The 26,762-nt window shown below is 40.0% G+C and overlaps 2 protein-coding genes across 4 annotated transcripts; one reads left to right on the top strand and one right to left on the bottom strand.

The window, feature by feature from the left end:
- Positions 1–1,646: 1,646 nt before the first annotated feature.
- Positions 1,647–14,124, bottom strand: LOC135162123 (uncharacterized). 2 transcript variants are annotated; one of them, XM_064120286.1, is made up of 5 exons: positions 13,658–14,124; positions 13,505–13,544; positions 6,744–6,962; positions 5,323–5,648; positions 1,647–4,761 (listed from the first exon to the last, which is right to left on the bottom strand). In XM_064120286.1, exons 2-5 carry the CDS (start codon positions 13,508–13,510, stop codon positions 4,467–4,469), a joined length of 846 nt encoding a protein of 281 aa, XP_063976356.1. In that variant the 5' UTR covers positions 13,511–13,544; positions 13,658–14,124; the 3' UTR covers positions 1,647–4,466. The 2 variants fall into 2 exon arrangements, with proteins under 2 accessions (XP_063976356.1, XP_063976357.1); XM_064120287.1 differs by having other exon boundaries at positions 5,323–5,615; positions 13,505–14,124.
- Positions 14,125–20,800: 6,676 nt separating this feature from the next.
- Positions 20,801–24,652, top strand: Serp (serpentine). Of its 2 annotated transcripts, XM_064120056.1 has the most exons (5): positions 20,801–21,314; positions 22,152–22,559; positions 22,641–22,962; positions 23,042–23,341; positions 23,421–24,652. In XM_064120056.1, exons 1-5 carry the CDS (start codon positions 21,263–21,265, stop codon positions 23,947–23,949), a joined length of 1,611 nt encoding a protein of 536 aa, XP_063976126.1. In that variant the 5' UTR covers positions 20,801–21,262; the 3' UTR covers positions 23,950–24,652. The 2 variants fall into 2 exon arrangements, with proteins under 2 accessions (XP_063976126.1, XP_063976125.1); XM_064120055.1 differs by lacking the exon at positions 20,801–21,314 and having other exon boundaries at positions 21,381–22,559.
- Positions 24,653–26,762: the final 2,110 nt, after the last annotated feature.

Below are 26,762 nucleotides of genomic sequence, written 5' to 3' on the forward strand. Positions count from 1 at the left end.
TTTAAGAATTGCTTTCTGAACTGTCCTCGGCGATAATTTATTTTTCTACGTAGAGCGTCGAGTTACCAGAGTCCCCTCTCTGTCTCATTGTCACTATTTTTTTCTCTCTACACGTATGTTAGATCCTCGGATTACAAGTGTGAATAGAGATGAAAGAAAAATCATAAAATTATGATACCAATGAATAAAGAAAATATTTTTCTTTGAAGATCGTGCACGGCCTAAGCGCGAGTCTCACCGATAACGCATGTTCACTGATTTTCCAACGATTATTCAAGAAAGTATAACCGAAAAAAAAAACTAATAATTCAGAGAGATAAACTATTTTCACGTTTTTTCTTCCTAACTGTTTGTAACTGTGTTCTAAATATAAATAACGTCTTCGAACGAATAAACAAAAACATAATGATGAAACAGTCTGACTAAAGTGTGACTAGTGCACTGGGGATGGGAGACTCGCGCGTTGATACAATCGAAGCAGAAATGTGGAATAAATATCGCTGAAATAAATGAATAGTCAGACATCGATAAAAATTATGATTATAATATGATGAAGTAATAAAACGAAAATAAAACATCGCAGCAATCGATTAGTCCTCCGACACGAATCCTGCTCCATTTATTGAATGACAATTGACACAAGTAGAATTTTATTGACAGAACTACAAACCATTGAGAATGTGACAGGGAATTGAGACAAATGAAGAGACATGAGCGTGCATTGAATCTTGTACATTAGGGGATAAAACTGATACTTAAAGAAAAATGAATAAATTATCATGTAAATAATTTAAATGATGATGATTCCACGACATTCAGAATTGATTGAATTTAATTCAGTGCTGGAATGATGCAACAGGATGAGTCAATTTTATTTCACACTCAGCTTTCAATATCGCAGTATCTTTTTTCACTATTTGAAAATAATTTCCGCATGAGAACAGACATTAAGGGATTAAACGACCTAATATTATAACAATAATTCTGAGTACAGAAATCAGCGTATATGTTCGATGAAGTTCTTACGAGGGTTGGGCCGAGCAATTGGCGCCCTTTAAAATGAGTCAATACGATACTGAATACAAAGTTAATGTGATTTTTTTACGTTGCCCTGAGGATCATCAGGAGCAAGCGATGAATCTGTTGGTGGTATGTCTGAATATTTTTATTTGTATTAATTCCGTTTTCGTACAACAACGGATACAAAAACTCATCCGTACAATACATTAACTTATTCTGTTTCATTAGTTTACCACTGAATTATTGAATGAGAAGTTATAAATTCGATAAATTAATAACGAACGTGTATGTAGGAAAAATAAAAAGATATTAAAAGAGTTATATTAAAAACAGATCATATAATTAATATGAATCGCTATGAATGGCTGGAGTCGATTGTATAGCGAGTGGAATATCACTGTAGATAAAAAATAGCACTAGGTGTGAATTAAAAAACATTAATTGTAATGATAAAATGACGAATAAAAATTTATGAGGATAACTCGACAGGGAACACGTTGTAATCTAAATTACATATTACATTAAGGACAAAGATATATTGAGGTGTGAGGATTGTCGACTGCTTGCGGTTGATCCTGCGGTCGTAAAATAAATGATGTAAACTAAATATTGAAAACATGTGTTTATTTATCCATTTCGGAGTCATTAAATTAATTAATTGGGATTCAATGCAGAAGGTTGTTGTCTTTGTTTTGCATCCATTAAATTACACGAATTTTAGTTTATTTACAATTTACATTATTCCTTAGTTGAGGCTTATTTTAATGGTTAATTTTATAAATTCGTTGCGTGGTAGAATGCACAGCCACGAACGAACAATTTTTATTAATTAAGCATTTGGTTTGAATTTTGTAGAGCGGTGCCAAAGATGAGGAGAGAGTTTGGAAGATTGTTTAGAGAACATCAGAGCTGCTAACTTGTTTGTTCGAAGTAAGATTGATCGGTTAGATATTTTTGGTTGTTTGAATATTTATAATCACAACAAGTTACCCATAATTTTTTTTTCTTCTCATTTTCAAGTTATTAACAATCGATGTCACTTCGTGTACCTACACTCTTCTGGAGATTTTCATGTGGAGCACGAAGCTGCGTTATCACTGGAGCTGATAATACAGTTTCATACATAATGACATTGTTGGCACTGCTGTTACGTTTCAAAATTATAAACACCATGAAATTCCCTTCGAAACAATCTCTTAATGAGTTTCGTGAGTCCTCAAACTTTCTTCTCATCTCTTTCACCAAATTTCCCCGTAAGCCAAAGCCTTCACAGGCGCAATCAATAAAAAAACGCATACGACACACAAATGAAAGTCATTACAAATTCATTCCAAGTAATCTTACAAGAGAAGTCCGGGCGTAAATTTTTCTTAGGGAAGATCGTAACTTACAAATGTAAACAATCTCTACTGGTAGAAGAGCCAAACGATTGTCATTTGTTTGTAATATCCGCGATGGAAGAAATGTACATAAGGCGGGGTTATATAAAAAGAAAGTAATGGCAAAAAAAATTACCAGCGGAGCGTGATGACGAGAGGAAAAAAACGATACAAGGACCTAGAGGTGAGGGCTGGAAGTGACTTGGTGACATTACAGCCCCCGTTGTGGGATATTTTTAACCCACACTCGATTCATAGCTCGTGTTTTAATAAATATGAGGAAAAAAATAGAAGAGCACGGGTGGGAGAAATGAAAATAACATGAGAAATATTTAATTAAGTAATTAATCAATCAACAACTTAATTAAATCTCACAATTTCTGCATTTTTCATCATTCTTATATTCCAATCATATGTGCACACGCACAGACACTGACGTAATTAATTGAGCGAAGATGTAGTTATTTAAGAGAATACACGCGATAAAAGTCCCTCGAAAACTTAGGGAATTCGCTGGACAACTCTTGATTTCTATACAGATATTTCCCGTAGTATTTCGCAGCTCATAGCTCATGGAAAGATCGATAGAAACCCAATAGAGTTGGCCACCGAAATTCACGAAGTTGTTCTATGATATTTTTGTACACAAAAGTGAAAGAAAAATTTATTTTAGTTTAGGAATTTTTGAAAATAGCAAAGAGACACTTGAATGGATTTTTACAAAGTTCTGATTCACAATGTAAATTTATATTCATTTGTTTTATTATCATTCGTCGTGACCCAGTTATGACCTGGATTTTCCAGTGTTGGACCAGCCTCTCGACAATTCTATATATTTTTTCATCGCGATTCTGTATGTTACGTATTTATAACGACATTGAGTTTCAGATAAAAATTAACTGTTCAATCGATTTACAAAAATACCGTTCGATATCGTCCTATCATTACTGGCTTCATCTCTCAAGCACGAATTCAATGTACACTGTCTTGAAATATCATGAGTGTATTTTGGGATATCTGGGGGTCGATATTTTCAGAGACGAATTTTCATTACATTCACTAGTGGCTTATTTTCCATATCTCTTAGGGAAAACGCGCCGAATTGTACGAAGATAATGCTCATGTTTATTCAGTGTCAGTTGTTGAATTCCACATGCAATAACTCAGTTTCCGGGAATATTGAAGTGGAAAATTTCTTGATACTGGTGGAGATGATAATGCCCTGGGGGAGGTGGTGGAAACCGAGCAGGAGAAAACAAATTGGAGTTTATTCTGAGAATATTTCCATAGAATTGAGGAGAGGTGAATAGATAAAGGACTTTTTGCGGGATTTCGGGGGATTCAATGGCTTTTTGAAATTTTTTTTAACGAGGAATAACAAAGGGACCTACCAAAAATATTGCAGTGGAACTTGTTTGATTGCATTGACATTTTGACTTCATTGTTTAATGCTATGGAATTCCCGCGGGATTTCAGTGAAAACTCAACTGCATTTCTGGCAGTAAAAAAATATTCAGATGAATCCACACGGAGAGAAATTTTTAATAAAAATTGTCCTATCATTCTGTGAAAGTCTATCATGACTCATCATTTCCACCTTTCTGTCTCGAGGTTCGAAAGGAGGATAAAGAAATTTTACCTCGATAACGATCAAAATTACTCTATTGACAGGGTAAAATTTAAAATTCAATTAGAATTTAATATGCGTCAGGATAAAATCAGTATAACGTAGACTAAAAATTAACGATTTGGATAAAACGGTAGGATAATTTGACTGAACAATTTCTCTCCGTGTAGATAATGACAGGTTTGTAAGCCGTCATTCGACAGAATGAAGTCGATACCACATCTCTGAGAGAAAACATTTCATCACACACGTGTACACTTTTCCATGTTCATTTGCCCATATACAACTCACGGATTTCCAAATATTCCATTTCCTTTAAACTTAATAGACACTCACGTGTCCACTTGAAACAGATCACTGGCACCCGAGACAACTGGATCGTCAACTCTCCTAATGTCCTGTGGTGAGTCATACTGTCGTCCGGGTGCCAGTAGCCATCCTCACGTCCTCACAAATTTGTACACGACCCCAAACACAAGAACGCTCACTAACATGAGTACAACTGCGGTGACGACCTTTGCAAATGCATTCAAACCGCTCTCTGAGTGTTGCTGAGGACGTCTTGTTGGGACACTTTGTTTTGAAGCTAATCCACGGGCTAATGCGGGAAAGGCCAGGCTCTGGGTGAACGTCAGCTTGTGGAGAGACTCGGATAGTGAATAGGGACCCACCGAGCCCCGGGCTGCCGCTCGCAGAAGGGCGTATTCCAGGTCCAGCGCATCGAACATTGAGTACCTGCATTTGAAGGAGTGAAATTTGATTATTTCTGGAGCTTCTGAGGATTTACAATTTTTTACAAACGAAATTTCGTTAAATTTTTTAAACTTATTTTGGTGAAATTAAATGACGCATTTCAAGCTTCCGGGGACAGTAAATTGAGTTGGGTAATTATGGAAAACTAATTTTGGGATCAAGACTTCTCGCAACCCTGATGGGAACGGTTGGAAGTTTCGTGGACAGGGTTTGGGAGAATGGGTTTGGAGTAGCTGGAGCATTCTCTCAGATCCCGTGAATTTTCCACTGAAATATGAAAATTTAATTTTCAGTGATGCCAAGTTTTGAAGGGATTGCCCTTTCACCAGGATGTTTACTCAATTTCCATTGAATATCGCTCAATAATTGACCACAATTTTGGTTCATAATGAACAAATTTTTTCAACCAATTCTAATTTGGAGAAATTATGCACATTGAGAACCGGCAATATCACCAATTGACTAATTAACCACACGGAAACAGTGTGCAAAAGGTCATTGTGCACCGCAATGATGACGCATACGATTTGGGAATAAAATTACCTGCTACTGCGTCGCCTGTCATGAGATGAATGAACCGATGCAATCGCCGAACTTGGCATAGACCTCAGGCTGCTTGTCGTTGAGCTGGAAGGGCTGGGTGGGGCAGGGGGTGGCTCTTCATCGATGGACGTTCTGTCTGGCGATGGAGGTGATCTCGATACCGCGTGGTGATTGTGATGGAGATGATGCAGGTGCAGGCGCGCATGGTCTGGATGCAGCAGACTCGGGCGACGGGACTGCTGAGGACTGGCGGTTGTGCTGGTGCAGGCGACACCGCATGGAGATGGTGATGCCTTTTTCGGGGAGGCTCGATAATTATCGTCTCGCTGACACGAACAACGGCCGCGAGGAGCGGCTCAATAATTTACAGGGCTTGGGGGGGTCATGCGGTTATCGTGCTTTCATGCATTTTTAAAAATTGAAAAATTAGTTAAAAGCCACGATGGAGCTAATCTACTTGGGGCATTATTTTTTATGACGCAGATTTTTTTATCACTGCAGTAAACATAAATTTGATGTGTTACAGCTAGCAATTTCTGGAGTTACGAGCGAAATTGCAAAATTGTGGGGATTATGGAAAAAATAGGACGAGGGAATTTTCCGAATCATGCGGTAATAACGTGTGTGATCGCGATTGAATTCGGTTTATGGAATAAATAATTATGACGTTGCCAGTTTTACGTGACCTTTAGAATAAATTATCGTTTTCTCGTTGAAGCTAATAACTGCATTTGAATTCTCAATGGACATTAATATTTCATTTTTGAAATTTTAACAAATATTAAAATTTGTGAAAAGAGCTGCTACGGATTCAAATTTTTCTGTGATTTTCAGAGTAGTATGTTCGGGAAAATTCTGATTATACATTCCTCTCCATGAATAAACATTAAAAATTATTCCTGATATTGAATAAATTACCTCTCCCTCCCTCACAACTAAAATAAACGAAAACAGAAATTTGTTCACTACATCAGCGCACAGTCAACCGTTGAATTCCAAAAATATAAACATCCTTATGACATAATTTCCTACAAACAAAATTTAGAGTGATAGGATGTTTGCGACTCATTTGAGATAGTCATCCATTTCTTCATAACTACGTACCAGCAATTACTCTCAAACGAATATTATAATCACGAAAGGTTGTTTTGTTTTTAAAGAGGGACTTCCACTTTCAGCTCGAATAAATCAATCTCCGTAGACACGTGCCCGAAAAAATAAAAATTATACGAAAACTTTATGTAAAATCTAGGTAATCGAAGGCTAAAAGTATATATCCAGGATTGCCATCTAGAGTAGTGTATTTTGTGACAGACAAATAGTTAAATTTTTGTGTGTGGGACTAAAATGAATAATGGAAATTGCGTATATTATAATTTTTTGTTTATTTAAAATATATTAATTCCGATGAATTAATTTACCTGGATTGACTCTATTCCACTATCATTGACACTGTCGGGGGCGTCAGGGAAGATGAAAGCCTGTCCGTCAGCCTCACCTCTGGGTGAATCACTGGGCCAGACCTGCAGTAGAGGCAGACCACTCGGTGGCTCCGTGCAGACAACATCAGCAGTGACAACCACTGAATTATTGTGACTGCTCGTACCCAGGCACAGCCGGCTCAGCTCTCTCAACGGCTTCTGTTTCCATTAACGTGAAATGTTAACATGTCACATTACATATGAAAAAGTGTCTTTTTCCCTCGTACAAAAGCCGCACGAATAGTTGCAAAATTATTACAGTGGGACCAGTTCTTAACTGGGTTCACATGTGAACTAATTTATCGCCGGACAAGCAATGCAAATGATACAAGACGCATAATCCGGAGGTAACCCTGAACTTTCAAAGAGCAACGTTGTTCAATAATTTATGAAGATAATAAATTGTCAAATGGATGTAAATAAATTGTAAAGTTTTCCAGAGTGTGTTTTTGTGAATAAGCTCGTTGCCCGAAAACTTGCACAAAGTCAACAAGAATCGCCGCAGGGTTTATGTATGTTTCCTGGACACGTGACCTCGATGTAAGGTCCATTCGCGACATTGAACTTCCACCTTGCAGTGAAAACTTCTGGAGGAAGCCATTCCATTACCAGAAACTTTTTTATTTCTATTATCGTTCATACAAAATCAGCAGGACTCGAGGTGTGACACATGGGAAATCGACCAACTTGTGGAAAAGTTAGAGCATGAAAATGTTTGGATTCGGTGGAAAAAAACATTTCGATTTACTTTCGAACTTCATATCTAAATAGTAAAAAAAAAAATCAAAAATACCAGCTCCATAATTTTCCAAATTTCTTCATAAATACTTTCAATGAATTATTTGTTTAAAAGAATACAAACTCGATAAATCGATAATGGACAATTTGTTTGACATTTTAAGGTTCTCGTAGAATACCAAACGACTCTTATGAGGGGCAGCGGACGGAGGAGAGGGTTGTTTTCAAAAATTTTGATTAACTTCATTAAATTAAATATCATCGCCACAATTAATCTCGTCCCCAGAATCAACGAAGGTTCGACGACTCGCCCCCGTCGAGAGTTACTCCCGCCTCCAGATGATTAAAGACTACCCCGAATATCCTCAACTCCATTACCCTCATTCTCACTATTTTGGCAATGATCCAAAATCCCCCTGCGATCCTAAAATGTAAATGACTCTGCAGTTGTACGCAGGGAGGAGCTGAGAGATGTAAAACCCTGTGAGATAATGACAGCCACAACAGAATAATAGAGCGAAGAGTCGAGGAAAGAGCAAACTAAAAACATTCAGATAAGACCGAACAAAAAAAGCTGCAACACCCAGAGCGCTCAAACGCAGTTCCTCGTATTATTTATAATCCACCGGATTAATTGCGCAAAAGTTCCAATACTATGATTTATGATTATTCAACCTCTCACCCCCGGAGTAAGTGCACTATTTGTGCAGACGACCTTGCACCCTGTCTCTCAATATGCGATTCATAAATCACAGAGTGTTTGGGTTATTCCGAATTCGGAGATTAAAAACCATTAAGAGAAGAGATAGCGATCGAGAAACAACACGGAATTTTTCGCCGATGTGGAGCAAGTGACCTTGACCCTCAACTGCGCAAAAATGGTGACTTGGGGGGAAGGAGAGATGTTAAGGAATTCCGAGGGGTCTTTTCCGTCGAATTTCAGATGGATGCAGCTGGGGCTTTTAGACTTTAAGTCTTGAAATTTCAACCGGAAACTGCTTTCAATGTTTCATTCTATACATATGTATATCTCAAAGAGATATAAACAATAATATAAATATAAGAAATAATTAAATATATTTGCTTTATGTATGAGGCAGGAAAATTCTCATTAAAATCTTTCTACTGACAGTTTTCTTTCTACTTCTGTACTGAACCGTCGTGGGAACGGGGTGAAAAGTAGGGGAGGGGGAGGGTAAGTCTGAGAAGTACAATCTCCTCAGCCCACTCATACAATAAAAAATTGTTTGGCATTACTAGCCACCCCATGTGACTAAAAATCCTCATCTCGAAAAAATACTATTCACTACACGTTTACCACTTGTGTCATCGTAATTTTTATGACATTTCTCCTGCCAAGCGCGAACTCTCCATACATAACTATATGTGTTGAATAGATGCAAAAAACCATGATACGACGTGTTTCAGCTGTTGCTTATAAAGCCCGAATACTTGACCCAATTCATTTCTTTAAAAAAGTCAACGTGGGGATGTTCATTGATTTTTTTTTATTTCAAAGGGGGTTTTTCCACTGGCACATTTTCGAAGATTCAGAGAGTCGTGATTTATGAAGTTATTGGTGAAAGGGTGGGAATGCATGTTGGACTGTGTCGGTATCAGGAAAATATAATTTCCACAGATTTGGAGAAATTCTCGACATCTGTGGAATTTGTTGGACATAATATTGGAGGACAGATTATAGACCCGAACGAGTGAGAAAAAGCTCGACGTTTGCAGTATTGATTTCAATAATAACGGGGTGGAAGACAGGGGGGCAGTATTTTATACAGCTTATGGCTGTAATATCTCTGAGGCTGACGGTTCTAGAGATGAATTTCCTCAGAACTCTCCCGTGATACCTTTTTTTAACGGATATCAGACAGGGGATCTGACAACAGACGAGTAAAGAATGGAGATCGGATTATGAAAAAAAATTGAAATTTATAGGGTAAAATGGGGCAAAGCAAGTGCTGTCGAGGGCTCCAACCCCCAATATCTGCGTTCACGACTGACAATATTAAGAATTGAAGCAGAGGGGGTTGAAGGGGTTATACATTTAAATTATCGTTCATCGAATGGAATCGAATGGTCCAGGTAATTATTGTTGCAAGCAAATTACCATTCTGAGATCCTCAACGGTCGATTGGAAATTCATTGGTTCCATCAGATTAAATTCCTTGTAGAAGAAATTAAGAAAACTACCCCTGCAATATTGCTGGGTTATTTACGAGTCCTTGGCCTGATTGGATGGGCTTCTCCAGCGTCTCATGAGCCTCGGCAATCCTCCGGGGATTTTGAATTTACATGCTCATTTTCACCCAACTGCCCTTTTCATCTCAACAATGGAGAGAACAATATGATGAAAAAAATTACTCCAGATTTTCCTATTCACCTTGGCCACCCTCGGCCAACCCCTTTCATTCCACGAAGCAACAAGTGCTGAATGCAAGGGCATAGCAGTGAATTGTCGATCTATTCGTGGAACAAGGCTTCAGTAAAAAAAAATATAACACCGAGTGATGTAAAATTATCCTCCGGAAAATCAGTCGATGGGTTGTAAAAACCGTAATCATCATTCAATAAAATATTGACAATGATTTGCTTCCCGTTCCCGGTTCCAGCCCCAGAATTTTTCGTACAAATTTCTCTCTGGGTGGAAAGAGCAGGAGATGACGTCTGAACTGGTTGTGCTTTTATGGCCTCGATATGAGGTGTATCAACCATTAATTAATAATGCATAAAAAATGCGGACGCCTGCGAATTGAAAATTTTTGTTTTCATTCGTATTTTAAACATTCGGGGAGTTTTAACTCGAAAATTTTCCCAGTTTTTCGTGTTATCGGAGTGAAATAAAGGGAGACCGTGACCCGACGGGACTTTATGGGGTCCACGATGAGCTGAATAACGCGACGCAAGCGAAAATGGAGAGGAATCTGGAGGGATTACAACACTTGTTACTGACCTAGTCGGATATAGTTCCGCGTTGCAGTACGTAGTAAAATGGATAAAGGATTGTTACTGAAATTGTTAAATTCATCCCCTCAAGGATTATCATTTGTTGAAAATCCCGGAATAATCCGACGAGCGTCGTCCATGATTTCGTTCCCCTGTTGAGTATAATAATTCATTCTAAAAAAATTTTCCAGAAGACATCGGGAAAATTGAACATTAAATACTTTGCAATTTTCAAATTATTTACCAATGACTGACAGCAAACTAACTGATAATAAACTTTACCTTCAAATTGAATCTTTCAAGTGTAGAAAATATTAAAGAATTTCAACCGTACGATAGTTCATCTACAACATAATTTGTCATTCACACTTTTCTTGAATTATCATGAATCGGCCAACTCATTAACAAGTGCTTGTAAGATAAAATATTTCCTGAAAATTTCTCTCAACATGGCTGATGACCGAGATAATTCCATAATCACGTTCCACCACTGCAATAATGCACACCAGCACACCCAAGTAAATATAACCCCCCTAACGTGCATCTGTTTGTGCCCCTAAAAATCAATGTTACACCAGGAGAACTAGAAAATTTGTTTGTAGTCCAATGTTATCACACTCGTATTCACAATAGTGAAACACTAAATTCAAACTTTCCACCAACTTAATGCATTAGTACATAATTCAGCCCTTGAACTCGTGTGGTTTTGGTTAGCGCGATGGATCGATGGAACCGATTTTTAGTGGTCGTTGACGAGTCACGCGAGTACCAAGTCATGCTCTTTTATTTCGCTCACCCTCATTTTTTCCGCATGATTTTATTTGCCAATGTCAACCCCACCCAGTTTTATTACACCAGATTTAACGTTTCCTGTGTGTGTACCGTTACAAGCGCTTCTCAACTGATTTTTATTTTCCTGCGAGTTACGACACCGGAAATGAGAGATTAGGGTGGGGGGATACATTCCTGTGGGAATGTTGAAAACAATCTTAGAGTCAGCCATTACTTTGATGGTGATAATTTGCTGGGGGAAATTAAGGGGCTGAACTTCATCGGTTTTTCGTAATACGGAATTTGGACAATAGCCGGGATCTAATGGTATCAGTAGTGCGATTATTTTTCAACATCATTGATAACTCAGCGGTTGATTACAGGAAATTTCCACCCGAGAAAACACAAAGAAACACCTTCATTCCGTTTAATGGTCCAGACGGAGGAAAAAAAATTTTTCCAATCGTATTTATGTCAGCCAACAAAATGTCCGACAATTCCACTTCAAAATTCTCTTCAAATTCTTATGAAAAAAACTTTCCATTCGCAGAATTATATTTTTTTTCTTCCTGCAGCTCATTTTGGAACGAAAAGCAATTACGTTAATTACGTCACCGCAGATTAAATTACCACTCTAAATAATTGATTAATTAATTAAAAGAAGGACAGCACCGCTTTAGTACCCAGTTGCTCATGGACTTAATTTAATCGGATAAAAATCAGGAAAGGAACGACCAGAGTGAATGGAATATAAACAAAGCGCAGGTTGTGAAAATTCCCTTTGGAATGGAATTCCCATCACTAAACATTTTTAATGAATTCAATGATTCATGTTCCAATGTTGGCAGCTAAAATTGCCTCAGTGATGATTGTCAATATTGCTCCAACATTGGCAGCCATCATCATCTGGGATGGGATAGAAAACATTTGTTTACAGTAGAACTAAATTCGTTAGATAATTGTTCCCCGACTTGTCTCTCGATGTGTCTTGACAGAAAACAAATAAATTTTGGAGCTGATGAATAAAATTCTCCCCCTCGGAATTTCCATTTAATTATTACGTCTGCGGCGGGGGTAGTAAGACGTTACAGTTGGGCATAACGGAAGAATTACTCATAAGATGCTCATACATATCGATTTCTCCATCATTTCCTGACAAACGACAACTGGACACGCGATGAAAACTGATGAAAAACCCACTCTCACCTCTTGGGATTGTTATCGATCCTACGGTTTATTGCTATACTTGAGTCTGCCCTTTACGGTTTAAACTACTGCCGTATGAAATTTAAATGGCAATTTTATTATCATCTTCCTCGACCGTGAAAGCATTATCCCGGTGATCCATAACTGGAAGATGTCAGGGAAGGGTGACTGGTTCAATTTAACGCCAGGGTAAACATACACCATTGGTCACACCGGAATTGTACGTGGTTCAACACTTTCACGGGGATGCATGCTCCTGGGAGTGGGTGACGGATGATGTGGATAATATAATTCCCTGGTTACGTATAAACTTGAATAAAGGTCTCGGGTTAAATGAAATGTATGGTACGATGAGGCCTTTCAAAGTTTGAACGAGTCATCTCCTGAGAGTACAGGGCGGGGAAAAAGCTCAACTTTTAGAGAACCGAACTGTTGAAAAATTTCCGGTAAAATTTCTAGCAAAGCGCTCGAAATTTTTCAGCCTTTCAAAATCATTTTCCGAGGGGCCAGGGTGAAATAAAAAATATAAACATAATGACATGGTAATAAAAAAAATATGAAGTATTCACCACAATTGGTAATATTGTTTTTCCCCGAGGTGGTCACTTTTCGCGTTCATGTCATTCGAATAAAAGCACCTCATTTATTCAATCCAATGTTACTCATTATTTTGGGTCTCTTTGTTCTCATTGTGCTAACGATTCCAATCAGTCTAACTATTATATTCCGACGGAAACAATCGTTAATAAAATGAAAAATAAATTTAATTGCCGATGTGACTGTGGGAGTTTCGGACCTTGCCTGTAGCTAATATTTCCTAAAGTCAAGGTCTTCGGTTCTTTTCCATCGAAACCCACGTCGTACCCACAGAAATCATTCCCAATAAAAGTTTCCAGTTAAAAAAAAAATTGTAAAATCATTTCATAACTCATTTTAGAAAATTGAAGTCATTTTTATCGATCGAGAATTAATCAATTCTCTGCAAAGAGTTCCCTCCAAATTTTCTAAAATGTCCAGCATCCCCAACTGACCTGCATGTCTGAATCCAAAGCCTCATGGCCCTCGTGACCCCTTAAAACACAAGATAAAAAATTCTATCACTTCCCTCAATGATTCTCAGTAAATAAAAATCAATTCCGACTGATCAACACCAATCGCGATTTAATACAGTAATTTATATTCACCCAACGCGATCGCAGAGTCGCGGCCAACTGAGGGATCGCAACGCGTCGGTGATCCAGGCGATCCAACCGGGCACCCCACCACCGGGACGCGTCTTGGGACAAACAGCGGTGAGGGTTGGGGCTGGGGGAGGAGGTGGGATACTAGGGTTGAGGCTTTTATGTCAGAACTCTCGTATTTCGAAAGCGCGTTCGCCGGCACGCGGGAGCAAAAGCTCACTACCCATCGGCTCTCCTATATACACAACTGGATATTGCCATGGAGTTGAGTGAGACGGCGAGAAGGGACGCGACGCCGGCGCGCGAACAACCCCGTAGGTCAAGGTCGTGGCCGCGCTTGCCTCCTTCGGCTGAAATTTACCCTGGTATACTCGGCCAAAGCTGCCGGACGGTCGTCTCCTGACGGAGCAATTTTCCCCGGTGGAGCTCGTCAAACACATCGCCGGAAGCTGGAGTGATCCCGTAATCGATTGGGACGTGTCATGACAGCTCAACTCGCGCCTCCCATACAGGCGTGAGGGTGGAATGTGTCCGTGGCCTTGACCAGTGGGAAATCTAATGACTGGGGAGAGTGTTAATTTTTTTTTCCTGGGAGAGGGGAGGATTTTTTCATGGGAGGAGTAAAAATAGAATGATGTAGTTTATTTGAGGAGAATGGGGTGAGGATTGAGATATTAATGGACTACTATAATTATTCATTCCCTACAATGTCAGAAACTAAATAAAATTCCATTTATTTCATTTAAATTTGCTTCTGAATGAAATCTCTTGAGAAATAATTATCAGCTGCAATTAAATAATAATTGGAGGTGGAAATAAACTTCCGCTGTCCGAACATAAAAGCAGTGGACCCCTCCCCTGAAAAAACCATTGCGAAATTACTTGGATATCCTCAGAAGTTCCGAAAAGCTCATTTAAAGACCTCTGAAACCTCCAATGAACATATTACTTTTGAAGTGCATCCAACCCGAAAACTTTCCAACGAAAACCACCCCCAATCCTCATCTCCACCTCCGTCTCCTCCGTCTCGGCCAATTTGTTCACGTTCCCATCTCAATGACACCAACAAATGCCCTCCAGAAAAATCCTTAAACCTATTGATCCCCATTAGTATATGGTGCACACCCGACACTCAAGGGTGCACCCGCCCTGGTCAATTGATCACTGGTAACCCCTGAAATAACACATTACTCAGCCACAACTCTCGTCTTCGGTGACGCAGCCGTGAAAAAAATGTCAACCCTGGATCCAATGCTTGAAAGCACAAGGATACGGGAACACCCATGCTTGTGCACATTGTGCAATGACTAGCACTCTCCTTATTATATTCCGACCCCCCCCCCACCCCCCGGTGACGTTGATGTCCCTAGGAGCCACACGAGGCTGCCGATAACGTCCGGATATCCTGCGCTATCGGAATTGAGTGGGTCCGCAGGGACGTCACTTGTTGACGTAAATTAATCGTGATCGACCGCTCGGAGGGAACTCTCACGCTGTCAATCAATTTTCAATTAATTCTTATGGGTTTAATGAACACATGTTAAATTTATTTCTATCGGTGAATGAATTAGAAGTTCGTCGCGTTTACAATGATCAGTAATTTGTTAAAAAATTCTTCAGTTTAAGGGGGTAATGCAGTTCCCTCCCCTCTTCATGATCCCACCCCCCCACGAAATAATATACCGATACTTGTCATCCACTGGGAAATCATAATATTATCATAATGCACAGTAAAATGCCAATCAAGATGATAATATGTATCATTAATTATAAATTCGTCATCTGGTAATTATTTCCATGGATGAATTCATAATAATGAACGTTTCAACAGCCAAAAATAACTCTGATGGTTAATTGATAATGTATAATTATCGCAGCAAAGTAGTACAGTATTCGGGGCAGTTATTCAATTACCCAAACGTTACTCCCCGACTCTACGTCCTGTGATATTAAATCCACTCACTGTGTTCCCACCATCAAATTATATGTTCGTAACATATGCACACCCGGTCCACTCAATGTACTCTCTCGTGTTTTAGTTTGGTCCGAAAATTTGCGGTGGCATGCACATACACTAGGGTATAATGCTATCGCCTTATGGTCACAGCACACACGGATGGGGAGAGTGTCCGATGTGCGAGTGATAATCAACGTTGGGGGGATTTAATTTTGAGGGAAGTCCTGGTAACTGGTTGGCGGAAGTGCAATGAATTTTTAAGGTGTGATTGAAGGGCGAGATAAGGGAGAAATGACTCAATGAAAGGACAAAAGTTCAGGTGGAATTATGGAGGACCTGGGAAAGGCCAGAACACCACAATTTTTAATTTTACTTGAGATTTTTGTGGAAAGGGGACTCGGTAAAGATCTCCTCGCTTCCTGAGGAAATTTTCGGAACGTTCAATTTATTCTCTAACGGCAATCAGACATTCGGGGAATCAGAAAAATTAATAACAACAGTAATGAATAAGTTTCTCAGAAGAGCATAACGGTTACCTCCATTTCCCTTTGCCCAACTGGCGTGAACCATTAGACTTCCATCGCATTTTCTTGCTCCCTCTCCTTCTTTGCCGTACCATTAAATTTTTCAGAAGCCAGCTCCAATCGCTGGGAAAGCAGCAGCTCTCTTGGAGCATCAAAAAAAAAAAGAAAAAATGAGAAATAAAATTTCAATGTGGCGGCGTCTGAGACGTCTGACTGGTTCCTCCTCAGATCGATAACACATGTAACTCTATCCATCGAGCTCTCAGCACTCAAGCCGTCGTAAGGTGTCATTTGTCGCGGTGTCATCTCACGTGTAAAAGTGAAGGACGCGACAATAAATAACCAGTAAAATTCCGTGACACGAGATTGATGTAGATGCACGTAGGCATTGAGAAATTGGATGGTCTACATGATAAAACCGCGTGAAAATTCGATTGCACTGGAGGTGCACGAAGGTCTATAAAATTGTAATGCACAACGTGCTGAATGAAGTTGACTAAAGGTGTAATGTTGAGAATTTTTTTTATTCCCTCTCTTTTATAGATGTTCGCATTCGTGAAAAAATGTGTGAAATGATGTTCAGTAATTTGTCTTCACCCTCTAAAAATACTCGTCCGCGTTAATACAAGAGCCGAGGCCCTGAGAATGAGAAAAAGTCCAGTCTCCGACGTTCCATGATGGTTAATAAACATGCGTCATTTATTCCCGTAATTCCAACAACTTTAGACACATGCATAAAGCACACACGAGCGAGGGCTTAGGAGCCTCCGGGTACACGACTACCCTCTGAATATTCATTTTTCTCCTAGTACTCAGCAGTGCCAACCCTCCGCAACTCAAAAGTCGTGTAATCGTTGAGCGCAAAGAGAAAACACTGAGATACAAATTTTAATGTTAATTCCAACTCACGAGAAACTTTTAATCATTTTATCGAAATGTTAAAATCTAACGCCGCCTCGAGTTTTGAAATTATTCATTTGACGAGAGAAGTTTTGCAGGTTAAATACTTCATTAACAATGGGGCGTAATTTGAATAATATTTAAATCACTGGTGGAGTAGGACTGTACAGAATTGGGTTAAATGAAACCCAGAATTTATTATTGAAAAACCACGAGTAATTTTTGCAAAAATATAATGAAAAAAAAATCCCTTTTCTGCTGATGAAATTACCAACAAGATGACCTTTCCTATTTTTCCTATTTTTATGTGAGACCATTTTTGTTTACGAAATTGAAATTTTTACCCAATGGATAGCTACCCCCTCCTCCCTTTCGCCCCTCCCCAGTCTATTAATATCACAAACAATGGCGAAATATGGAATGCAACCGATAACGTCAGTCCACCCGATAGGGATTGAAGTACGTGCGACAGTAACTGGAGAGGTCTCCGTGACGCAAGGTCTCGATGGTGGAACGTTAAAAATGCATCGCGTGTACAACACGGAAGCCACATGTACCTCTACTCCACCGAGGGTGAGACGAGGGAAAAAAAACAGTAAAAAGAACATGTCTCATGGAGAGGGGTTTTACGCGAGACGGGTATAATCCGTTATTGAGCGGTCTGTGCATACGAGGACCTCGACTACTGCCGGATGTTACGGGAGATGCAACAGATGTATCGCCAGATCCTCTGCAGTTTCACCCCAGCTCACATCCCCAGCAGCCGTTCGAGGTAAAAACGGTGGATCGAACTGGCAGAATACCGTTATCAATATTGCAGAGCCGAGGGTAAAAATGGCGGATGGGAGAGCATTCGGTGGAGTCTCAAGGTCTCGATGAAATCGTTATGGGGACATTGATTTTTAATATGACATTATTTTTGTATTTTTATGTAGTTCAGGGAGTTATTATTGATATTAACTAGAGGTAAATATTTGGCACAAAGTTTTAATCTCCTGTAAAAGTGCATTGCCCAAAAGTACAGTCGTCGTTTCCTCATTTCTGTCTCTGACCTAATCATAAATTAATGTGCGATAATTTAATTTTTTCCTGAAGTCCTAAATTTTGTATACATTATGTAGACATTTTTTTAAGCACCAAAAAATATTCGAGCAAAATGAAAATTTATCGAAGTATCAGTTAACGTGATAACCTTGCAATGCAATTTTACTTTCACCATTGCGACCGAAAAAATACGGGGAAAATAAGAAATAATGGTTATGAGAAGCTCTCCGTGTGCGGTATCCCTGACTATGGCACCATATAAGGGGATTTTCGGGGAATGGATGTCGCTGCAAGTGGCTCCAGCCCTCTAATCGACCGTAATGGAGCTGATGGGATTCATGAAGTTCGGGGGATCGTTGTGAGAGTGAGCAGCGAATGCAACATGTGGCTGTAGAGAGAATAGTATAGAGAGTTGGCCGAGGAACAGATGGGGTGGAGGGCTCTAGCTGCAGAGACTCGGTCAGGTGCTCCAAATAATCCGAGGATGAGATCGGCTCTCAGAGCTTTATTCATTACTGAGAGCATCGGACCGGCTTTGCAGATCATCAACATAAACTTTGGTCGATATTTACAATTCATAGAGACAAAATGACAAAGAATTTTCATTTGAATTTTTCGGGGTTGAAAATAATCTATTTGAACAATTTTCACTGACTATTAGATTTCACCGAAGTTAGGGGATGTGACATTATAAAAAATTGAGAACCGTTGGACTTTGAAAAATATAAAAAATGAAATTTTTGAAATTTCGCGTATGATATCCTTTTTCCATCAAAATCTAAGGTACCGAAGATCGGTATGGTACATGTCATCTCGTGACGTTCGAATGTCTCGTATCAATTAGCCGCACCTTTCCTTCCCATGAGTCCTCAAATTCTCCCTGAATACGCCATACAACTGCGGATAATACCGATCCACTCTTTACCACCAACTTAGCGATCCTCATCGATCCTTCGGCATGTAGATCGTCCAACAGATGTCGCTGTCTGTCCCATCGATCTATCAATTTACCGTAGCCGCGGGCAGAGAAAGTGATATTGAACCACCGATGCACCATTGTCATCCAGAAGGTATTATTTATATTCCTTATCTCGTATTAAAATCAAAAAACCAGTACCTCTGAAAAAAGCCCACCATCCCACAAAGATTTATCTGTCCATAAAGTACAAATGAAAAACATTCATTCATTTATTTTCTCCCTTTCTCTCTCCCTCCCTATCAAATCAGCAAATCACTCTATTTCATAATAAAATGCAGCACACATCGCCCCCGAAAAATGTTGAAAGACATCTGCCCCATTGTATCGCCCACCTCTCGAATGAAAGTCGAAAGTAAAATCTATCTAATTCGATTTGACTTAAAAAAAGTATTGCCCAGAGGGCCGAAAATTAAGAGCGGTAGCCGAATACTCAAGTGTAAGAAGGCGTTTTGCCGGAGGGCGTCAACATCATCATATTAATTTGAGAGCACAAGACATTCCCAGTCAACTCACCCAACTTTCAAATCACAAATGCAATTTGAGAGATGAAAAAACAGCAACGGCCCTGGATAACAACATACACTGAAATCAGACGAATTCAACAGATGACATTAATGACGATAATAAGTCCTCTTTGGCATTGAATCTCACACGAATAATAACCCTATTGCGCAATAAAAATTGCGTACAAACTGAGATCGGTCACGAAACCATCGAAAAGGCCAAGGGAGCCCTTCTCAATCGGCTTTATCTCCGTTCGTCCTGACATTTAGAAGAAGATGACTGTGTACAACCTGAAACGTGATGCCAAAGTGAAACGACGCATTGTCCTACCTCCCTCGAGGGTCTACATAATGCAATTGTTTGTGAAATTTATTCAGCATAATTTACACTGTTCACCCATTTGTTGTCTCAAATTGATCGCACAATTCACCTGATTCATGTGCCGGATCCTGAAAATACATCGTCAAACGAAAATAACACGAAAACGAATGATTTTCCCACTCACTGCCAATGGTTTCAATTACATTTCATTGATCCCATTGATCTCGATGTACCTCAAATGTCGCATGACTGGCGATGCCAAAGATCAGAAACCGAAGAAAGCGGAAAAGGTCGATTGGCTGATCAAATCTCTCGCTCAATATTTCTCAAAAAGACATTAGTTTAAAAGTCACCTGCGAGGGTCTACAACTCAATCTATCACCGGAGCGAGAGTTGCTCCAAAATTCCAGAATACACACGACCAATTACATCACAGTATTTTGATAATCGCTTTCCACATTCTTAAAATCAACCCGACAATGTCGAAACCAGAAAGGTAATTATATCAGACGGATTTACCCGTGAAACAGTGGGCGCCAAGATGACGTCAACGGAGCGCCTGAATCACCTCTTGGTGTACAGAAGTGAGGCCACCAGATCATAGCCAGCAGTCCTGGAGGAACGATGCCACTGGATCGATAAATCAAGTCTTATCGAGTCTTTCATTCGATTAAAATCGCTGAATCGATCAAATCTCGAGTTCCTACCACTCGAGAACTCGTCAAATCAACATGAATTGAAGCAGTGTCATGAGACATCACATCTCCAATGATAAATTCAATCGTATGCAGCAGCAGCAGTTGATTTTAGCATCGATCGTCAACACTTGAGGTGGAATTGAGTTGAGAGGGGGAGGTAAGGACTTCTGGGGACTTGATTGAAGGTGGTGGTGGCAATATAAGGCCCGGTGAGTGGCGCGCCTCAGCCAGTTCGTATGCGGTACCTACGATCCAAGGTCCGCACCCCACTACGAGTGTCATCCAATACTCGATATTAAATATATCAATTTATTAATTATTTATTTCTAGTTAAGACTTTAGTATTTAATATTTGATACATTCGATCATTGATAGTCTGATAATTAGGGAATTCCTCCGGAAGTGTTGCAACGGTGTTGATCATTTCTGATCGTGCCTGATTTATCCCCCTCCCCCTCACCCCTGACACCTTTCTCCGTTATTCCCGTCCAACTCATCAGGTTAGACCCGGCTAGTTCGATAAAAGCACGGGCCAACTAATCACAGACTCGTTTGGTGACTCTCACTTCAATCACATCGAGAGAATTTTGGGAGGGAATAAATTCATCATTCGTGATTAACGTATTACCGTTACGTGCGGATACCGTTGTCATTGTACTTTGATAATACGAGACGAGGATAATGAGGTCCTCGCTGATGATACTGCTGCTTGGTGCGGCAATAGCTGTCACACGTAAGTTAATCTACATTTTTATAATTTTTTTGATCGTCAACGGACAATCTCCAGCAATAAAAAACTGTTGACGTTGACAATTGTTCCGGTTATTGACACCACGGGGTTGTGTTCAGCTGAATCATGAGAAATTATCGTGATAACCGTCTGGGTTTCACTGATGTTGGGGAGGCGTGAAGAGCTCTGTTGTGATATTTCAAATGAATGAAAATATATTGAGTTTCCCATAACGCGGTATAAATTAGTTGGAGGGTGGTGAAAGAGTTGGGAGAAGAAAAAAAAATAAACGAGTTACTGAAAAGTATCGGAGAAAGGCACCTTCCCGGTTTTCAACTAATTTATTCTCAATTTCTCTGATCGTACCAGTCAATATGTAAATTAATTTAACGAAGAGAAAAAAAAAAAGCAGAACCCGAAGAAAACCTGTTTCTGTTTTCAATGAACGTCAACTCTCGATTTCTTTCATACAAGAAACATTAAAAAATGATGCTTTCGAATCTGTTGAGTTTGACATTAACAAACTGATGTTATTAAAATTTGACTTCACGATGATCCATTTTATCGTTGGGTGCATAAGCGAGACATCGGTTGCATAATAGATTAGAACGTAAATGCCCCAGGGTCGGGTCTCTTTCCTGTCTCGTCTGACGTCATTGGTTGCCGTGCCCCAAAGGCTGCCGTTGGTCATGGGGTGGGAGAAAAACTTTCCCCACGGCTGGTGAGTCTTTGATAAAAAAAAATGGTTGGAAAATACTGTAGAACAAATGAACAACAATGAAAACAACCCCGAGACAAATATATCTCCGACTGAATTAGAGAGACAAATGATTTTTGTAGAGGGTGCATCATCAGTTCGAGTGAAGCGTCAGGAGGAGTCCAAGAAGGACGAGAGCTTTGAGAATGAAATATGCAAGGACAAGGATGCAGGAGAGTGGTTTCGATTGGTAACTGGTGAGGGTGATAATTGTCGTGATGTCATTCAGTGTACGAGTTCGGGTCTCCAGGCTATCAGATGTCCAGCCGGGCTTTACTTTGACATTGACAAGCAGACGTGTGATTGGAAAGCAGCAGTCAACAACTGCAAAACGAAGAATAAGGAGAGAAAAGCCAAGCCTATGCTGTTCACAGAAGAGCCACTATGTGCTGATGGCTTTCTAGCTTGTGGTGATGGTAACTGTATAGAGCGCGGTCTCTTCTGTAACGGTGAGGATGACTGTCCAGACGGTTCGGATGAGAATGTTTGCGGTACGTCGACAGTATTCCAAGCTATTTAATGGATTCAGTCGGAGTGGGTGAATGCTTTCAATAGTTCACTTGTGATTTTAGATATGGATAATGATCCAAATAGGGCGCCACCCTGTGATCCATCTGTCTGTGTTCTACCCGACTGCTTCTGCTCGGAAGATGGTACGACTATTCCCGGTGATATTCCCTATAAGGACGTTCCTCAGATGATCACCATTACCTTCGATGATGCCATCAACAACAACAATATTGGATTGTATAAGGAGATCTTCAATGGGAAGAGAAAAAATCCCAATGGCTGTGACATCAAGGCCACTTTCTTCGTTTCACACAAGTATACTAACTATTCTGCTGTGCAGGAGATGCACAGGAAGGGACATGAAATAGCAGTGCACTCAATATCGTGAGTTATCAATACGTTTGTTAATTTTGTTATTAATCATGAATCCCCGATGAATGACTGATACATTATTTTTCTTCAGACACAACGATGATGAGAGATTCTGGTCGAACGCCACTGTTGACGATTGGGCAAAGGAAATGGCAGGCATGAGGATCATCGCTGAGAAGTACGCAAATTTGACAGATAACAGTGTTGTGGGAGTTCGTGCCCCTTACCTCCGTGTCGGTGGTAACAATCAGTTCACGATGATGGAGGAGCAAGCTTTCTTGTATGACTCTACCATTACAGCCGCCCTGAACAATCCTCCCCTGTGGCCATACACAATGTACTTCAGAATGCCCCATCGTTGTCATGGAAATCTCCAGCACTGCCCAACCAGGTGAGTTTCGAATGAAAGTACTGGAGCATTAATTTCCACAAGTCATAACTTCATTTCAAATAATTAATGCGATTTCAAGGTCTCATGCTGTTTGGGAAATGGTGATGAACGAGCTTGACAGGAGAGAAGACCCTGTCAACGACGAGTATCTACCGGGATGTGCTATGGTTGACTCCTGCAGCAACATCCTCACCGGTGATCAGTTCTATAACTTCCTGAACCACAACTTCGACAGACATTACAACCAAAATCGTGCACCCCTCGGTCTCTACTTCCACGCTGCCTGGCTGAAGAACAATCCCGAATTCCTGGATGCCTTCCTCTTCTGGATCGACGAAGTACTCACCAATCACAACGACGTCTACTTCGTCACTATGACCCAAGTGATTCAATGGATCCAGAACCCAAGAACATCTTCAGAATCCAAGAACTTCGAGGCCTGGCGAGAGAAGTGCAGTGTTGAGGGACCACCAGCTTGTTGGGTACCTCACACTTGCAAATTAACCGCCAAAGAGGTGCCCGGAGAGACCCTCAATCTTCAAACATGCGTCAGGTGTCCCAACAACTACCCATGGCTCAACGATCCCACTGGCGATGGTTTCTTCTAGGCTGTTGACGATTACCTTAAACAACGAGACGATGTTTGAATTTTAAAGAGTGAAATTACTCAGCGATATCTAGTGCTCGAGAATAATCAATTTTTTTTATTTACATTCATCTCTCTCTGAATGTTCTCACTTCTACCACTTTACGATCTTGTCTTCCTTTCTATTTCTTCCTTTTCTGGTTAATATCCTCGCGCACTCGGGCCTCGAACATCGCAAGAGTTTAATGATTTTGAGAGTGAGAGTCGTAACTGTTTATTACGTTTCTTTGCCTGCGGTACTCGACAAGGCGGACGATACTGCGAACAAGATTCGACGTGTAATATAGACGCGGTTGTATTTTTCTTCTTTTTTTCTATTGTTTCTCAAAGTCTCCCTCTTCCCCTTATTCAATCCTCAATGTCCCTTTGTACTACCTTCACTGCCTCCCTCACGGGTGAGCCACTTTTATTTTCATTCTCCAGTTTCCTCATCTACTTTTCGACTGTTTCTACTAGCAATCCGCCAAAACTTCCTGCGAATGAATTATGTATTCTCTATCTTGAGGATTCTTATTTCTCGCGAAAAATGTATGAATATATATGGTACATAATTGTATGTATATGTATATTTTGACGAAAAAAACTAAGTGATATTCTTATTTGTTTCAACATTATGATTTTAAGAGGCGAATCCTTTAATAAAAATATTTGAAAATTTTCAAAAATTCCGTCTCGACGTTTCTGTTATTTTTCCTTCCTCTGAGATGAGAACGAATATTGACTTCTGCCAGAGTTTTGAATACACAAAGGCTCGGGGAAGTGGAACATTGGACCTTCAGACATTCAGTAAAAACCTGCTGGTGGTAACAAAAAATCCAGGGAAGGGTGGGTGTCCTTTTGGGGCACTGAATTAAGATCAAGGTTGAAATTAACGGGGGGGAAAAATGACACAGAGGTCACTCTCTATCCCGAGGTCAGATATCTCCGCCAATTGACGTGGATTTCACAAAAAAATTTTAACCAGGATTTCCTCGTTGAAGTTCCGTGCAAATACAGAAATTGTTGGAAAGTTATTAATCGAAAAATTTTCTGCCAAGCAATGACGAGAGTTTTCACCAAGTTTTCGAGTGCCTCCCGGCTATTTCAGAAAAGTGGGTTACACCTTGAAGAATCTTGCGCTGATTGATTCAATGTGCCTCGGAGCATCGATGAGCACATCTTAAATGCACTTCAGGGATGTTTGTTTACGATGTACTTCCGGCTTTATCGTTGTGCGGCATTCTGGAGAAAATTAATGGAGGTCTTGATGAGGAAAGTGAAACTCTCGGATGAGGGAACTTCAATTTAAAGAACTATTTGAAATCCCTTACACATTTTGGTGGTAGGATGATCAATCTCCAACTCAGGAATGTGACTGGGATAATGGCTTAACAGCTATAAATATTATTTGCATTTGGATTTTTAAATAAATACACGAATAGAAATAAAAATTTTATGGAGACATCAAGTTAAGAGCTCTTGTACGCCCAATTCATTGTATTTCAAAATCCCTGCAAATATTTCTGAATCCATTACCTCTCTCCCTCCCGTTAAAATATCAATTCCATTAAAATAATGAGCTTTCAATAACAAATTAACCACTTAATACCGAGTTTTTCAATTACCCCGTAATGAGAGTCGTGAATCAAGTGAAAATGATTTTTCATTCCACATAATTTATGACTCCCAGTGAAGGGAGTAAAAAGTAATAAAAATTGCAAATAATCAATGAGTGTCTCAATGAGTGAATCGACATATTCCGTTATTCCTCTGGCTCATTACAAGCGTCTCGGCATAACCAAGACAGCGGTGATAAAAGACAGGCGAAGCGGGGGAAAAAACGTCAAAGAGAATGAAGAAAAAAAAATGTCGAAAGCCGACAGCCTCGTCAAATGCCAACCGACGCGATTGCATTCCGATGTCTCTCGTATCTATCTTATAGTCACCGAACTCACCAGATGCTTTCATCGCCTCCTCCAACCCATTCTGTACTATTTAACGTGGGGATATTGAGTACCAGTGATTCTGAAATATTTTTTCACTCGATCATCTCCAACGAGAGATTAGAAATTTGACCTTTGAAAAAGGTCAGGGGGAAAAAAATCACAGTGTTCGTGATTTACGTTGCTTCTGAACAACTCGAACAGGGCATCGATTTGTAGAGTCATTTCGGCCCACGAGTTGAGTACAATGGAGTTGGTGTACCAATGCTCAGGTATTCCGGTCGTCATTGCACGACACCAGAGAGATTACCCATTTGAGGAAAGCCCGCGAGGAAGCCATTTCTTGGAGTTTGTAATCTCTCATGCTAATGAATATTGCGTAAATACAGTAGTGCTTCGAACTCGGTATGTATGAACAATGGGGAGAGTGGAGGGATGAGTATTGCGACATTTGAAGATACCGAACTGTTAGAAAAATGGCGCTTGAAATTTCAAATGAAAAACCCCAGGATTTTTAATGATGTGGAGGGAATATCCCCGAGCACTGCAATGACACGCCCCTGAAACCCAAAACAATTTTTTTCATCGTGCTTAGTGGACCGTAGATGGGTGTCAGGAGTGGTACAAAGTGCGTAAACTTACACCTCGAAATCTCGTAAGCGAAAGTAGTGAAAGCGCCCGGGGATCTCGAAGTGGTTGGTGCCGAGTGTGGCAAGGCCGATGTTGTGGACTAGCCCCTCCCGATCCCCCTTCCTCGCACCAACCATCGCGAGAGATCACATCTTGGGAGGACTGGAAAACAAGGTCACTGCACATCGTTCACTAAATCAGAACTATCAAGTCGCCTGTAAAT

This window comes from Diachasmimorpha longicaudata, chromosome 5 (genome assembly GCF_034640455.1).
Source record: "Diachasmimorpha longicaudata isolate KC_UGA_2023 chromosome 5, iyDiaLong2, whole genome shotgun sequence".
NCBI lineage: Eukaryota > Metazoa > Arthropoda > Insecta > Hymenoptera > Braconidae > Diachasmimorpha > Diachasmimorpha longicaudata.